A 17,299-nucleotide genomic window follows, 5' to 3' on the forward strand; every position below is an offset into this window, starting at 1 on the left:
GCGTAAAGAAATCAATCAAAGTTTCGATGACGATTTGGTTGCCGTGGTACTTTTGCGAGGTATACCTGATGTTTACCGACCATTAAGGATGGCACTAGAGCATTCAGGAATGAAGATTACTTCTCAAAATGTTCGGCAAAAGCTTCTACATGAAGATAGCGCTCAGAGCTCTTCAAATGAATCCTCGTCGAACTCGGCTTTAGTAGTGAAGAAACAAAACAAAACAAACAACTGCTTTTAATGTGGAAAGAAAGGTCATAAGAAGATTGCCCGATGCTAGACAAGGATGTGGTGCACGCTTACCAACGGTTTCCTCGAAGTCGAAGAAAGTTGCGTTATGCTGTTCAAGTGTTCACTGTCGGTGCACACATCCTTCAGCCCCTCGACGTTTTATCTCGATAGTGTAGCCTCGACACACATGAGTTTTCAGAAGCAGTGGTTTAGAGACTTTAAGGTTACTGATAAGAATGTTGTGACGTGTGCAAATTATGATAGAATGTCAAGTGAAGGCAAAGGTGATATTATAGTTAATGTGAAAGGAGTTTTGTTAACTGTAAAAGATTGTTCCTTTGTGCCCGGCTTGAAAGTTAATCTTTTGTCGGTATCTAAGTTGGTACAGAATGGATGGAGAGTTATTGTTGATTCTAATGGCTGTAGGATGTTTCACCAATCGATAAGCGAGATAACGAGTAAACTTGTGGTTACTGCTAGTGAAGTCTCAGGTTGTTGTTTTGCTATTTTAGATGGTGCTTTGGCTACGGTTCTAGTTGAACTAACATAAACAACATGCCCTAATCTACGATGCCAAAGTGCCAACGAGTCGGCACTTTGGCATCGTAGATTAATGTTAACTTGAATGATTTACGGAAGTTGCCTAACATCGAGGTTGGAGGTAAAAGTGTAATGGAACCTTGTGCTACTTGTATAAGAGGTAAGGCACATAGATTACCTTTTCCAAAGGGTGAAGCAAGGCGAGCGAAAGACAAACTCAGTTTATTACATGCTGATTTGTGTGGTCCCATGTCGGAAGGTTCTTATGGTGGAGCTCGTAACATGTTCGTAATAGTAGACGATTTCACTAGTAAATTTCTTTCTCAGGGAGAAAGAAAGTCTTAAGCTTTAAACTTTTTCAAAGACTTCGTGAGGCATGTGGAGAACGAAACACGTCTGACAGACCCAGACAGTATTGAAGATGCGGAGGAGAGCTCAGACTCAGCAAATGTGGATACAGATCCTTGTGTTGAATCTGTGGAGCCTGTAAATTCAAATGAATTTGATGCTGAACATTGTGATACAAGAGTCAGAACAGTAAGTGTGAATATCGAGGAAGAGCCTAGGTATCCTTTGAGGAATAGGCTTCGTAGCGTACAAAGTGGACTATATTGCTACAACAGTACATGCAAGTTAGAGGAAGAACCACGTTCGTACAAAGAAGTCCTTCGAAGACCTGATAGCCATGAGTGGATAGCAGCGATGAAGCGGGAGTTGGAGTCCATGAAGGAACACGATGTTCGGAAGGTGATTGAGAAACCCCCTGGAGCCAAAGAGAAGACGTCGGTTGTGGCGATTCCAATATTTCTACTATACTTGAATCTGACAGTATTTTATCACCGAGCAAATTTGAAGCTAATGGAGCCGAGGGTGGCGTAGGACTCATTTTTGCATGGATTTGAGCCAGATCTTAGTGTTCATCTTTTGATGCTAGCGAAAATGGACTAGAAAAAAATAACAAAAAACAACGTAAAATAACAGAAATGGTAATTACTTACATTTTAAATTAAATATTCCCGATGTAAAATAACTTAAGTGGCAGTTACTTAAAACAGTAGTATATGTTCTCCCACGTAATAACACTTATGTAACACTTAAGACTTTTTGATTCAAAACAATCCCAAGTAAAATAACGTCACTACCAAAAGCGACTAATTACGTCGGAATTGAATAAAGCTTGTTTAGATTACCAAAAAAGTAATTTAAGTTGATAATGTAATTAAAAATAAACTTTTTACTGACTAATAATTAAAGTTGAAGAAGGTACAATAAAATAAAACGTCAAATTCAACATACCTGATGATATTTTGATGGTTTTACCTTTATCTTTTACATTTTTCATTTTCTTTTTTGCGCGAGCGCAACAAGCCCGCATGTGGGAGTTACGGGGGAGGCGCGCGGGGGTGTTGTAGACTTGCCAATGTAAAATGTCTTAACTCTCACTAGTGACATTTTACACTGGAAGTGTTGTAGTTCTGGGGTTTGTCGAGTGTTGATTTAGGGTAGAATTAAAGCATTTTTACTAATTTTTCTTTAATCAATCGAAAGTATATGACAACCGGAAGGTCACGGAAACAAAAAAGGCAAATCCCGTAAGTACCACTTGAGAGAATGTACGTAGGGACCGTCGATATAGTTCTATAAGAAACAAAGTAATAAATAAAAAAGAAAAACTTACATTCACATATAATTCAAATAAATTCCAATTCTATTTTTGTTTATAATTTTTTTCACAACACTTTTTTAAAACGGCACAAGGAATTTCCACTCACTCACAACAATTCGAATCGATTTAAATTTTGTCATCACAACGATATAGATAACAAACAAGAACGAGCGTCAATTAACCGCTGGAGAGGCTGAATGATCGTACGCCTCTGCCTCAAGTGATAATTAAACAAGTAAACTTGAGAGAACTATCTATGGTACTTGTACAATGGCGCGCTCTGTATTGAAATTGAACGACTTATTAAGATCGTATAGATATGATCTACAGGAGAAATAAAACAGTTTCTAAGCGGACGTTTTGTAGAATAAATTAGCTGTGCCAAAATCATAGTTTAGGTATTTGGCATGTTATTTGGTCGTCAATAAATAAGTATGCTCGGTTGTTAACCTCTCAAGCGCCCGGCCACCGTGTCACGGTTGAATGTTCTACCCCCGTCAAGCGCCCCGCCACCGTGTCACGGCAAAACGATCTTGCATTTAAAAAACGTAAAAAAGAAATGCTAAAACTATGTTTATCCCTTTCAAACATATTTGACATTGAAGCTGATGAAACGAGACGACGATCTAATGCACACACTTGAATAAGTGGTTGATATAGGCCAGAGAGCACCTTAAACAACATCTGACCCAACGACATGTTCCTTTATCACCAATATTGTAAATCCTTTTTTTAACTAATTTTAAAGATTTGAGTATATTTTACAGTTGGATTTTAATGTCATTATTCATTAACTACACGATAAGACCTTTCGTCATATTATTTTTTTTGCCTAAAAATATTTTTTAGACTTTCTTCAAACACATGCCTAAAGCACAAAATATTTAGATTAAACCGACTATTGTACTACCACTATCAAATATTATTTGTGGTTTATTTTTTTAATCCATAGCAAATTTAATGTAGATTTCAAATATATAAGGTATGACTAGGGTGTTAGTATTAAAATATGACGGAATCGGCGCTTGAACGCCAACCGCCAATTCAATTTCGCGCGCCATTTTTGGCCCGGACGCTTAACGGTATATTTGAATTTTGACGTTGGGGCGCTCGAGAGGTTAATAAATTTGGCGATATTTTTGATTGATAATTACGAAGATAGACAAAAGTAAAACGTTATTTTTGTATTTGAAATCGTTTTTCTATAATCGTATGCTGGTTCTTAATAATTCTAGACAATACGGGCTAGATTGATAAAAAAGAAAACAAGTTTATTGTATCAGAAGTCTCATTGTAAAATGTATATTTTTCATTTCATCATCATATTTTTTACATTAGACAAACATGCACATTTAAATACCAAGTCCTTAAGTCCTTAACCAATGAGATGAGCTGGCAAGTAAACTGGCCATTTAAGCCAGCCGGTATGCTTTGGTGTGAGCAGTGTGTGTCGCCCTTAAAGTACTTATGATAGTTATTACAATTATTGAATCCACATTTTGCTTTAATCATGAAACATCGTGATGTCGATGTCATCGTCGAGTAAACATGTAACATTTAGGTATTAACCTTCTCTACAATTTAAACATTCACCTTAAAACACTTAAAAATACCAAAATCAGATCGATATTTGGCTTAAAAATTATGAACTCTAGTCAAATACATTAAGAACCTTAATAATAAGTTGTACATTGTACGAAACTTATATTAATAAAATCACATTCATTTTTCATCACGAGCCAAATCTTTAGACACCGGGCATATCTACCGGGCGGTCTCCTTTCAAGTTTTGCGTGCGTGTAAGTGCATTCTCTTAGGTTGCAATATTTGTGCGCGAGAATTACAGTTTTAAGAACTCAACTTTACAAATTTTATTTTTTATAATCACTCCTTATATCCCTAAAAGGGTAGACAAAAATTAAATAAAATATTTTTTAGTCTCTTATAATAAGACGCGATTATCTACTAAAACTATGGGCTGCCGCCAATACATACTTTAAAAAATATTACCAACTAGATATTTTTGGTTCCTAGTCACATTGGATCATTAAAACAAGGTTTAAAAATATTTATGTATAGTTTTCAATTACATATCTACATTTAAAAATATAGCCTTCCAAAATTATGAGACTAGAAGTATTTCGTACCATACTTATTATCATTACAGATTATTATGTATTAATCTAAGTTATAATACTAAAGTAAGGTACTAAATGTAACTACGTCACAAAGTAAATAAGTATTTTTGAAACATATATAGTAACGCATTTTTCTACAGTAGGTAGTATTTAGGTATCTAGCAACATTTTACATTTAAAATTAAGAAACAAATAAATTTAACCCATATAAGTGTCCCACTGCTGGGCAAGTCTAATCCCGGAAAAATTACTTGAAAGAAGTAGTTCTAGCAAAATGATATTTTTATTTAGTTTGCCACTATTTACTTATTTAGTTAGTGGTAGGAGATAGTACTTCTGAGTTTAATACATCAATTCGTACGTCATTAATCAATGAAAAGAGTATTAATTAAGATGGATATGTTTCTATTTGCATTTTTAAAATATTTTGCTTTAAAAATATATGTAATTTTTTGTCAATTACTCCCACCTGCATTACTTTAGCAGTCTTATCATTTCCTCATACATATTCCCTAAAACAGTGCCTTGCAAGCACCCTTAAGTTTCATTTTAAAAACTAAACTATGCGAGTTATTATCAATCCTAAACCAAAACCACTTAAAAAACTAGATCATTTCTTTCCCTGTTTAATTTTTTTTGTCGAGTATTTATTTCCTAATTCTCGAGATACTACATATACAATGAGCATTATTACTCATATTTGACGCGAATAGAGTATAGTTAAACAATACAAAACACTACTAATTACTATGGTAGGTACACTAAAATTATATACTCGTCTAGTTTGCTTGACGTTTTGGCACAAGTTACCATAGTAAATTACAAGTTCATAGAATAGGAGCCGCCAAACAACTAAAATATAGCTGTAGTAGGAATCGAACAGAACATACAGAGTTGTCTTTTTTAAAGAAAGAAACTATAGTTCACTAAACCTACTGTTCAAGTCGTTCGGCGGCACTTATATAACGGTAACGTTTACTTTATTTTCTTCAAGTTAATAAACATATTCAAATTAAATATTTTCGGCGCAGGTAGCACGCAGTCAGCCCTCGACTACTGCGCCGAAACGTTAGGCATTTCAAGGTAAAATGCGTGTCCGCGTTAATTCCCGTATCCTATTATCATATCAAACATGCAATGCTTTAAAAGTTATAAATCTACGTGTAAGTATAAATATTATTCTGAGGTTCATCTTCTACAGTAAAGTGGTATCCATGTTTCGCCGCCACTTTACACACCACGCAATCGTCATCCGTATTCAAGTATATGTGTCTATGGTAGAGTAAGTGCACGTAGTTGAAACCTGAAGAACAAAAAAGAGTATTTTTAAATTCCTATACTAATTTTGTAATTTGTTATAGTTTTAGAATCATCTTTTCCAACCACTTGATTTGACAATAGTTATAGTTAAAAAAAAGTAGTTTGTGCAGTTCAAAACACCATTTTCTATTTCAAAATAAAATAACTTACAAAATCTTATATATTTACAAGAACATCTGCAAGAAATAACATTGTTTTGCCAATAATTTAATTATTCGTGAAAGAGATTAATGAAGTTTCTTTTAATAAGAAAAATTTGGTCAATTTACCTTTTACCAAACTACTCTCGCTATCTGAACTGCTACTAACTGCAGAACTTTCAGAAACTTGCTTCCTGAAATATACAAATTAATTATTAATTAGAACACGCAATAAACAAATAATAAGATAACATGCTTAGGAATTATCAAAGGTTCATCCATTAAATACTGCTTTAGAATCTAATTTTAGAACAATGCCATCTAGTTGTCTACATTAGAACGAGTCAGCACAAAAGTTTCCAACTTGGTTCTGGAAAATGGATGATACTACCTAAAGTAATATGCCACAGAAGCAGTCAAAATAGCATTGATTTCATTTGTTCACAGTTCACTTAGCGGTGAATATCTATTGAACATTATCTATGCAAAGGCAAAAAAACTTTATTAATGCTTAAAGAAAAGTTAAGCCTCATTGACCACTATTTGAATTGAAGTTACCAAAACTCTGCTACTTATACTTTTTAATAAGAAAACTTACCTTTTCTTATCAAGTTCCCTCAATTGTCTCTCAGTTCTTTCCCAAATATCTTCTTTTACTTCTTCCTTGTGCTGGTTGTTTGATAAAAACTTATTATAATACTCATTAGCAAGGTTTGATGGTGTATACTGAGAACCATTTTCTTTGCCATCTGTCAGTAACTGGTCATAATAATCATTAGTAGACTCTGAAGAGGAGTACTGGCCATCGTTTCCATTATTTTTAACTTTTGGTGAATTCTTTTTTCTAAACATATTTTGTGGTGAACTTTCCTGAATGGCTGGCAGGTTTGTGTCCTGTGCCTCTAGTATAGAAGTCATAGCTACATTTTTTTTCTGCCTTCTTTTGTCTTTGACAAGTTGTTCTTTTCTTACAGTTTGAGGTACATATTCTGGAGTAGGAGTGTCCTTGTTGCTTACAGTGGTTTTGTTTTTTTTGTCATGTACCTGTAATTTTATAGCAAAATAATATATTTAACAAACATGTTTGAAAATACTATAACTCTACATTAGATAACTCATAAATATAATTAGTTATATACTAATGCATAGGTAAAACCAACTATTATTGATATTGAAACTTACTATATTAAGCATTTTCTGTATCATGTAGAAGTCAGGAGGTTTGCTGAAGTCAATATCTTCAAATGATGTATGGTAATCAGATTCATCATCTGTAAAATTAGAAAGACTTTTTAACCAAAGAAACTCAAATGATGAATTTAGGAAATGTTAAACCTGTGATATCAATAGGCACAAGTTAACAAACAAGAGAAAAATCGGTTATCTAACAAACTGGCATCTTTGAAAATGAGGATGAACCAAAAATAAAAAGATTTTTGTCATGTTGCTCAGGCATAATGCTGAATATGTATATCCCAGCTAGTCATATCTATACTAATACTAGCTGACCTGCGCAACTTCGCTTGCGTCACATTAGAGAGAATGGGTCGAAATGTTCCCCGTTTTTGTAACATTTTTTACCGCTGCTCTGCTCCTATTGGTTGTAGCGTGATGATATGTAGCCTATAGCCTTCCTCGATAAATTGGCTATCTAACACCGAAAGAATTTTTCAAAGCGGACCAGTAGTTCCTGAGATTAGCGCGTTCAAACAAACAAACAAACAAACAAACAAACAAACAATCAAACAAACAAATTCCTCGGCTTTATAATATTATTATATATTATATATTATATATTATATTATATATTAGTATATATTTATAATATTAGTATAGATTATAAAGCTGAAGAGTTTGTTTGTTTGTTTGAACGCGCTAATCTCAGGAACCACTAGTCCGATTTAAAAATTATTTCAGTGTTAGATGGCCCATATATCGAGGAAGGCTATAGGCTATTTATCATCACGCTACGACCAATAGGAGCAGAGTACAGGGGCCGAAACAAGTTCCGAGGTCAAAAATACTGATTTTACTGACCAAAAATTCAAAAATACTGACCAAATACAGACCATTTCTAAACCATTTTTCAGGTGAACGGTGTGAAATAAAAAAAAAATACAGTCGAATTGAGAAGACAAAATCCTTTTTAGATGTCGGTTAAAAAGATTATTTTCGGTTATTGGTCTCCATCATCCCCATAGTCAACCAGCACCGCCTTTTTATTGTGTTAAAGAGCTTTTTCTATTGTTAGTAAAGTTTTCGATCTGGTCTTACGAATTTTTAATCAGGTCTTACGAATTTTCAATCAGGTCTTACGAATTTTCAATCAGGACTTACGAATTTTCAATCAGGTCTTACGAATTTTCAATCAGGTCTTACGAATTTTCAATCAGGACTTACGAATTTTTAATCAGGTCTTACGAATTTTCAATCAGGTCTTACGAATTTTCAATCAGGTCTTACGAATTTTCGATCAGGTCACGTGTCCGGACGCGAGTTTAGAAGTTTTTAAAAATTACAGAAAAGTGCGCAACGGCGCTAAAAAATTTTCACTTTATACTATTGATTTAAAAAAAATAGTAAATTTTAATTTGCTATTCTATTGAAGTCATGTGATGCTGTAATGGATGTATACATATATTACGTAGATCATCCACATAATATCGAGCATCCAAAGCAGCCCTCTGATATCATTACTGGGCAAATCGAGAATGTAAGATTGGCCAACAGCTAAGGAAAACCAAAAAAATATCGTTGAGTTTGGAAAAATACTGACTATACTGACCGATTTTCGAAAATACTGACTTTTACTGACCAGGTCCAAAAATACTGACTTTTACTGACTTTACTGACCTGTTTCGGCCCCTGAGAGTACCAGTAAAAAATGTTACAAAAACAGGGAAATTTTGACCCATTCTCTCTTATTTGACGCAAGCGAAGTTGCACGGGTCAGCTAGTCTCAGATAACATTCTTTAGTTTCAAATTACACTACCATAAAGGAAAAGAAGTGTATGTTTACAAATGAGGAGTGCAAAGCATTTTGAACTTTATTTCTAGTTATTTACACATACATTTTCCCTGTAGATCTCAGGTTAAAAATGTATACAACACTTTAACATTAATGTTATGAGCCTGTCACCATAACATACTAGGCATTAGCCCAAAACCAAGACTATGTGACTACTGGCACTCTTATCCAGATCACACGAGCAGTTTATTCTTAATTTTGGATGAGAAAATGATTATCACAAATATTAAAATTAACTGCTAAATAAGAGTAAATAAAGTTATTGCTCAGCAGTGGGACATAACAGACGGTAATTAATAAAAAACGATCAAATTTGCTTATATGCATACAAACCTTCTGTGCTGGCAGGATTAGGTGGTGGTTTACAACTTTGTAAGGTCTCCAATGATGCAGGCACATTGCCCTGAGCCACTGACAGGTCTCTCATTATATCACTTAGACTCGACCACTGCGACATTGTGAAACTCTTCAGCACAACCTAACAAAAAATACAAATTGTTTTGCTGTAACAAATATCCTTGTGTTACAATAAGATAATGGTTTACAATTAAAGAAAGTAGGTATATAAACAGCACAATTTGAAAGTAAAGATTATTTTATTAAAAGTTTGTTCATAAATCGTGAGAATTATTTGGTAACTTATGAGCTAATGTTAGGAACAAAGGCTGAGGTCAAAGAGATGATAGGGATAGTAGATAAGTAATAGAAAAGAAAGAGCAAAGAGAATTTGTTTTAAGGGAAACATAACACTTGCTTTCAAGGTAAATTGTTTTACTCTCCTGAGTAAAAGCGGTTTTATCTATCGCTGGAAAATTCTGCCCTAGGGTGACTTTATGTGCATTTTATAAATATTCTGATGGTACTGTGAGTATTTTTTTAATAAGCAAGTTGGCGCAAAACAATCATCTCTCACAAAACGAGCGTGAACTCAAAAATTAACAAATCCTGCTCATCATCACTCAATTTACTATAAAAATTTGGCGTTGCATGAGTACTGTCTAGTATCGTAAAAAAAATATACCGTATACAATTTCTAGTCTAAAGCACAAGCGCAAACTTGTTAGTGCGAATTCGCTTTTAATAATATTCAAAAGTAGATATTAAGTTCTTTACTTACTTGAATTCCCAAACACAGTCAAATTTTTGCTGAACGCGAAAGACTCGCTAAGGACCATAAAACTACAGTAAAATCAAACGAATGTCACAAAGTTAATTAATTAAAACATTAATAATCAAAGTAATGAAGTAATAAATTACAAGGATATCATTTTTCGATGATTTCTCGATTGTTTGATAAATTCACTTTCTTTCAGTTCAGAATTTCAAAAAATATATTTATTTTTGACAGTATTTTGACATTGCCAAATGCTGTTCCGTTACATGCAGTTTTATTGTTTGTTGTAGTACAATTATTACAAGTAATTAAACAATAAAACGTTTTCTGATTACATTTTGAAAAATCATGAGGGCTTTGAGGTTTAAATACTTCGTTGATAATTGTTAAAATAATTATAACCGTAGTACGTCAACTTTAGGTTTCGGGAGAGTCTATTTTATTGTCAAAATATGGTAGGGCTAGAAAAATTAAACAATATTTTAGAAATTAGTTTGAATTAATGAGGAGAATTAGGAAAGTAGGAGATCAACGGCTGATTTTCTATTATGCAATCCATTGAAATGTTGCGTTATTTAGGTACGGGATAAGGGGTCGATAAATAGCAACTTAGGTTCAGGTTTTTGCCCCCCGCGGACAAAAAAAGTAGTTTAGATGAAAGTTACAACAGAAGGTTTTATTTGTATTTATTAGGACTGTATTAAATCTGAACTTAGTATTCACATGATCACATCTGTTTATTCTACATAAATGGTAAAATATCGACACTTATGATTGTCAAAGTTACAACCTATAGAAATCAAAGTGAACCACCGAAAAATATATTTGTATCTCTAATCTAGAAAATACGTTTCTTAGACTGCACACAATTGGGTACTTGACTACCAGTCAAATCAGCTACTTATGCAAGTAATAATACAATCAATCACATCTGTTATGAGGCGAATGGCAAACTCACTTTAAAAAATTAAACTTTATTTATTACACTTAGAAATAATACATGAGTTATGAATTAACACTGATTTACGACTAAGATTTGGAATTGATTTAGAACTGACTATGTTTAGAACTAACTATGAACTGACTGTTCGTACATCGAGGACGAGCTTATATACTAATACAATATGTGAAACGTAAACTTATTAGCTAATGGTTTTAGGGCTAAAGTAAATATGATAAGCGAGTCCTGAGAAAAGACAATAACAAAGTGATTAGTAATTATAGTAAACAGGATACATTAAGATGATGATTATTAAATACAAGATAACATAATGATTATATGTTTTGATTTAGATGATGTTAAAATATGAGGACTTTATAGTTATATACTAGGTTACAAGGATTTATGTATTAATATGTCTTATGTAATACTACAATGTATGACTTATATGCTATTATAACACCTCCCTTATTTCTGAGTATGAAACAAGATCAATTGAGACACGTTCAAATGGTTCAGTGGATTGGGAGGTAATAACCATGGGAGCTTGAAAATTCTTTCTCTGAATTTTATTCCGTTGACAGGTGAGACAAGAGTCGATATAATTTTTGATATCATTGGTCATTCCTTTCCAATAATATTCTTCAAGAATCTTTTTTGTTGTTTCAGAAATACCACGGTGTCCTGAAAGTGGTTCATCGTGGAATGTTTTAAGAATTTTCGGAATTTCTTCTGGTTTAGGATATTTTACTTTGTTTTCGCAAATGATAATTTCGCAATTATAATATTGGCCTAGGTATGCTGAAATACGCAGTTGCTCATTATTTAATAATTTACAAGTTGTAAGTATCATACTTAAGATCGGGAATATAAAGAGTATCTATATTATGGTGTTGTAGACAGGACAAAAGTGCTTTGAAGTAACTTTCACTGTCCCAAGGATCGAAATGGTTGGGTCTTGTATAACATAAATAAAAATTTTGCTTTTCACTAGAAATAATGTGATCTACACTATAGAGTGATTTTGGTTTAATTTGCGGTAGTCTATCACCACACGCCATTTTCGTTTTCCTGAAGCGTCTAGTTTTTTAGGTACTACCCAAATGGGGCTGCTCCAAGGCGATGTGCTAGGTTGAATTATGTTTTGGTCTAGCATTTTTTGAACCTGAGATTTGACTTCTTGCTGATGTACGTAAGGAAACCGATAAGTTTTAGTGTTGATAGGAACATCTGAGGTAGTTGGAATTGTATGTTTTGTATGACTTGTGAATGTAAGAGGCTCATCTTCTATATAAAATATATCTGAGAAGTTGTTGATGATTTTATCCAATGACTGTTTCTCTTCGTTATTTAAATGATCTTGTCGAATTAATTGTTTTACCTTTAACCTCTTATCATGGACGTTGTATTTAATATTTGTTGAGTTAATTGTATGAATATTCTGAGATAAGTCAATAGTTTGAAAACTCGTTGCTTTAATTATAGGAATATTTATTAATTTGTCTTTGTCACTAGTGTTTACGCATGTAATTAGAAATTTGTTATTTTTGACTGTCACTAGTGCGTTTGGAATAGTTATGTCTTTGTTAATTATTTGTTTGTCTATGATTGCGGGACCATTCTGTACATCATTAGTGAGACATGTGATTACTGTTTCGGCCCTTGACCCTATTAACTGGTTTGTATCTGAGGATCCCTTTGTGATTTCACCTATATTGAACAATTTATAGGAACGGTCTCGTACACGCATTGTTTTAGATTGAACATGAATACTAACATTAAATTTAGTCATAAAATCATTACCAAGAATTCCGTCAACTTCTATGTTAAGATTAGCTACATGAAATTTAAACTTAGAGAAATTGTCTAGAGCAATTTGTGCTGTGCCAAAGCTTTGTATTGAAGAATCTTTTCCAGATATACCAACTATAGATACGATGTCCGATACATCTAGAGGTGCGTTACCAATCTTTTCCTTTTTGAGGACAGAAATGGCTGCGCCGGTATCTATTAGCATAGTAACTGGGTTGCCTTCAATATGGAATTTGCAGTGTAGAAGATTTTCAGGAGGTACGTTTAAAGAAGATATTCTGATGGATTTCGTGATCTTTGATTTTGTTGAGTTCAGACGAGATTTAGAATTAGATTTAGTATATGATTTAGAATTAGATTTAGTGTCAGATTTAGTATCAGATTTAGTATTAGATTTAATATTAGATTTAGTTTCAGATTGAGTGTCAGATTTAGTACAAGATTTAGGATTAGATTTTTGCTTAATACTAGAGCTAGAGTTATTAAATGATATAGGATTAGATTTAATTATTGTTTGGATTTCAGCCTGAATACATGCATCGCGAAGTTGTGTCCGATACACTGGTAGACTTGGCGATGTTTGAGAATCAGTCTGAGTAAAAGCGTCGCGAAGTTGTGTCCGATACACTGATAGACTTTGCGAAACTTGCGTGTTTTTTATGTGTCCCCGATGGACTGGTCTAGAAATTTGTTTTGTTATAGCTGGAGATCCTCCAGCGGGACTTGATTTTGGATCATTTTTGTCTGGACATAATATTGAGAAGCGGTTTCCTCGGACATGTCCAGATCCGGGGCCGCTTTGGAGTTTAAATTATGAATTTTAGGCTTAGGAGCTGGAAGCGCACGTTGGTTTACCTGATTCGACTGTAGATTTTTATAATTGTTAAATTGCCTTTTTCGGCACTCTGAAATTAAATGACCTGGTTTTTTACAGTAATTGCAAGTTTTACTGGTATTTATATGATTATGATTTGTTGGTGGAGTTGGGTTTGTTAACCGAAACATTTGCTGTCGAGCACGATTCATTGCACATATTTTCTCCTCTTGTATAGCGAAACGGCCTGCTTCAGAAAGAGTTGTAAAGCCTTTGGTTCGCAACATTACTCCTATCTCTGCGCTTATACCGTTAACGAAGACGCTTAAAGCTGTTTCTTCGGTAACCGCTAATCTACCGTAAAGAGTACTGTCAGTGATTTCTGTGCTTAACTTTTCGACTATTTTACTCCTGCATAGATCTACTCTATTAAAATACTGGGTTATAGATTCATTTGGTTTTTGAAACATAGATTGAAGTTCTAAATTAAGATGCGATATGGTTTTTACGTTTGAAAATTGGCTAATAAGAGAAGATTTCAATGCTGCCCAGTTATTATATTGTCTGCAATGGATATTTGATGCTCCTACACCAGTAATGTTATTCAGGACGTACACTAATAGAATTTGCTTTTGATCCTCTGTGGCTAAATTAAAAGCTGAATCGCAGGATCTGACGAATCCGTAGATCTGGTCAGGTACATTTGTTTCGAATTTGGGAATTAGTTTGAGGAGAGTCGCTATATCTAGAGAAGTTGAAGTTTCGCTTTTGATCGACATTTTGTAAAAAGAATTTTGGTAAATATACGAATAATAAAAAGGTTAAAACAACTTGGATAAGATTTAGGAACTAGGAGTTAGATTTAAGGATTTCAGGCAAGGAAATAGAGCATATGAGTTTGGCCACTTACCACAGTAACATCAATATGTTCAGGAGCTGCATGTTCGGCGAAAACTGTTAAAAGCCGTCGGCTACCACACGATGACTGGGCGATGCTGTCCCTACGTGCGTTTCGTCTTCACAATTGCAGTATCCTACCGACTGCGCCAAATTTGTTATGAGGCGAATGGCAAACTCACTTTAAAAAATAAAACTTTATTTATTACACTTAGAAATAATACATGAGTTATGAATTAACACTGATTTACGACTAAGATTTGGAATTGATTTAGAACTGACTATGTTTAGAACTAACTATGAACTGACTGTTCGTACATCGAGGACGAGCTTATATACTAATACAACATGTGAAACGTAAACTTATTAGCTAATGGTTTTAGGGCTAAAGTAAATATGATAAGCGAGTCCTGAGAAAAGACAATAACAAAGTGATTAGTAATTATAGTAAACAGGATACATTAAGATGATGATTATTAAATACAAGATAACATAATGATTATATGTTTTGATTTAGATGATGTTAAAATATGAGGACTTTATAGTTATATACTAGGTTACAAGGATTTATGTATTAATATGTCTTATGTAATACTACAATGTATGACTTATATGCTATTATAACACATCAAATCATTTACCTATCTTTTTAAGATAAAATAAGACACATATACCTACCTATTATTATGATGGGTACCTAGTCAAAGTTACTATATTTTGCGTGAAAATACAAAATGCGAAGGGACGCGAATTCGTAACGCAACAACCTACGACGCGCGTCGCTGCTATTTGGTATAAGGTATCCCTCTTTCAGACACCTAAAACTACTTACACCGATAAGAAGAGTTCTATCATAATCGTTTTTCTCTCACCGATGCAATTCCTGAAGGTCGTCCAAGGTCACCTCTTTCAGAAAACTAAAATTATTCCTTACTTTCTATTATAGCAGCAGCGCTGTAAGAGAAATACTTCTTTCTAAACGTTAGGTAAGCAATATTTTATTCAGACCGTACATATGATAACACGCTTTAACCTGAATAAAACCACCCAAGGGAAACAAGGCTGAAGCTCTGGCGTGAAAGGCATCCACCTCCATCTGACTTTATGCAGCCAGCCGAGCACCTTCCACCTGGACACGACCGGCAATGGCCAGTCTGGAAGTCCGTTAACCGATTGCGAGCTCAGACGGGCCGCTGTCGGGATACTATGCGCAAGTGGGGTTTAACAAATCAAGGTGGCTGTGATTGTAGTGCCCCATCACAAACCATGGCACATCTGCTCCAGTGCCCTCTATGTTCCACAACCTGCACAATTGAGGACCTTAACTTAGCGACGGATAAAGCAGTTGAGGTTGCCAGGTTCTGGTCAACAATTGTTTAGGTAATACCACGGTGAATCGTTGATACGACAGAAGAAGAAGACCTTTATAAAATGTTTGTAGTTGAAATGAGCGTTTAACGCTTGTCAAGGGAACGGGCTCTTAGGCGTTTTCCTTAAATTGTTAAACCTAATTATTTTTTATCGCAATAATGTCCGAAGCGAATTTGTACGCCAGTTTATGCGACATGTTTTCACGCAGTTTATGATTCAAAGGCCCATGGCAATTTTGTTAGTCCACGCTATAGTCCAACAACTTAGTAGAGAGCCTTGGGTACAAGTTACGCGTCTAACGGAGGTAGGTATACAAAATACAGGATTTAGAACCTCAGTGGCCCGCAAGTTTTTACAGCTGATGGTGGCCTATCTGATAGAGCTAATTTTGTTTGAAAATACTCATAGAGATAAACTATAATCTAGAATTCTATAAATCGTGCTTGATCGGCTCTCTACCTCTAGTTGTCCGACTATAATTACCACACAAAAAAAATATTATAATTAATCAAAATCAAATCATTTATTCATTTAGGTCAAATATTGACACTTATGATAGTCGTTACAATTACTGAATCTACCACTAGCTCGGAAAGGGGGTTGAGCCATTATAATATAACTACGACTATTTCAAATGCTTTGTATGAAGTTTACGAAATAAAGGATATTTTGAATTTGAATTACCTACTTACACATAACATTTCAAAGTACCTCAATCGTTTTTTACAAAAACAAACATTCACATACTTTTTTCGGGCCTTCAAGGCCTACTTGGCAAATAAAATTACTCTAGACTTTAAATCACACTTTCAAGACCCAATCGACTTTCAACTCGAGAGCCGATTGACAATAGACTAGTGTTTACAATATTTCTGAAAATAAGTAATTCTAAGAATACATTTATATAAAATGACACAATTTATTGTTTCATTTTACAATTTCATTCTATATCTATTCAGCCCACATCTACCCTTTGTTGAGTATAGTAATTCACAGTTTCGTTACAATAATAAATTTAATCTAATGATTATACTTATGATATGTTAAAACACTAGCTTATTTATAAAGAAGTGTACATTATAAGAGGATGTCAGTGTTTTGTTTCTTTTACACCTTAGCGAATTAGAGAGAAAAAGATACAGTATTTTAACAAAACAAGGTTTGTATAAGGGGGGGGTTTGTCTATGAATAAGGGGGTCACAGACCACAGTTCTATGAGACTTACACAAAGGAGACTACTGTGCTTGAATGTGCATAATTTAAGTAAGATAAGATTGTAGACACTAC

General features: G+C 34.0%; 2 protein-coding genes across 4 annotated transcripts in view; both read right to left on the bottom strand.

The window, feature by feature from the left end:
- Window positions 1-2,718, bottom strand: part of LOC142975138 (solute carrier family 23 member 2) — a 35,914-nt gene extending 33,196 nt beyond the window's left edge. Inside the window, exon 1 of the mRNA XM_076117839.1 lies at window positions 2,450-2,718. The gene's annotated coding sequence lies outside the window, so the exon portion shown is untranslated. The remainder of the gene's footprint in view (window positions 1-2,449) is intronic.
- Window positions 2,719-3,726: 1,008 nt separating this feature from the next.
- On the bottom strand, window positions 3,727-16,393 carry LOC142975140 (uncharacterized). Of its 3 annotated transcripts, none has more exons than XM_076117843.1 (6): window positions 14,655-16,393; window positions 9,398-9,542; window positions 7,218-7,306; window positions 6,634-7,079; window positions 6,165-6,229; window positions 3,727-5,878 (listed from the first exon to the last, which is right to left on the bottom strand). In XM_076117843.1, exons 2-6 carry the CDS (start codon window positions 9,519-9,521, stop codon window positions 5,733-5,735), a joined length of 870 nt encoding a protein of 289 aa, XP_075973958.1. In that variant the 5' UTR covers window positions 9,522-9,542; window positions 14,655-16,393; the 3' UTR covers window positions 3,727-5,732. The 3 variants fall into 3 exon arrangements, with proteins under 3 accessions (XP_075973958.1, XP_075973957.1, XP_075973956.1); XM_076117842.1 differs by lacking the exon at window positions 14,655-16,393 and adding an exon at window positions 10,182-13,757 and having other exon boundaries at window positions 9,398-9,567; XM_076117841.1 differs by lacking the exon at window positions 14,655-16,393 and adding an exon at window positions 10,182-13,757 and having other exon boundaries at window positions 3,728-5,878.
- Window positions 16,394-17,299: the final 906 nt, after the last annotated feature.

This window comes from Anticarsia gemmatalis, chromosome 8 (genome assembly GCF_050436995.1).
Source record: "Anticarsia gemmatalis isolate Benzon Research Colony breed Stoneville strain chromosome 8, ilAntGemm2 primary, whole genome shotgun sequence".
NCBI lineage: Eukaryota > Metazoa > Arthropoda > Insecta > Lepidoptera > Erebidae > Anticarsia > Anticarsia gemmatalis.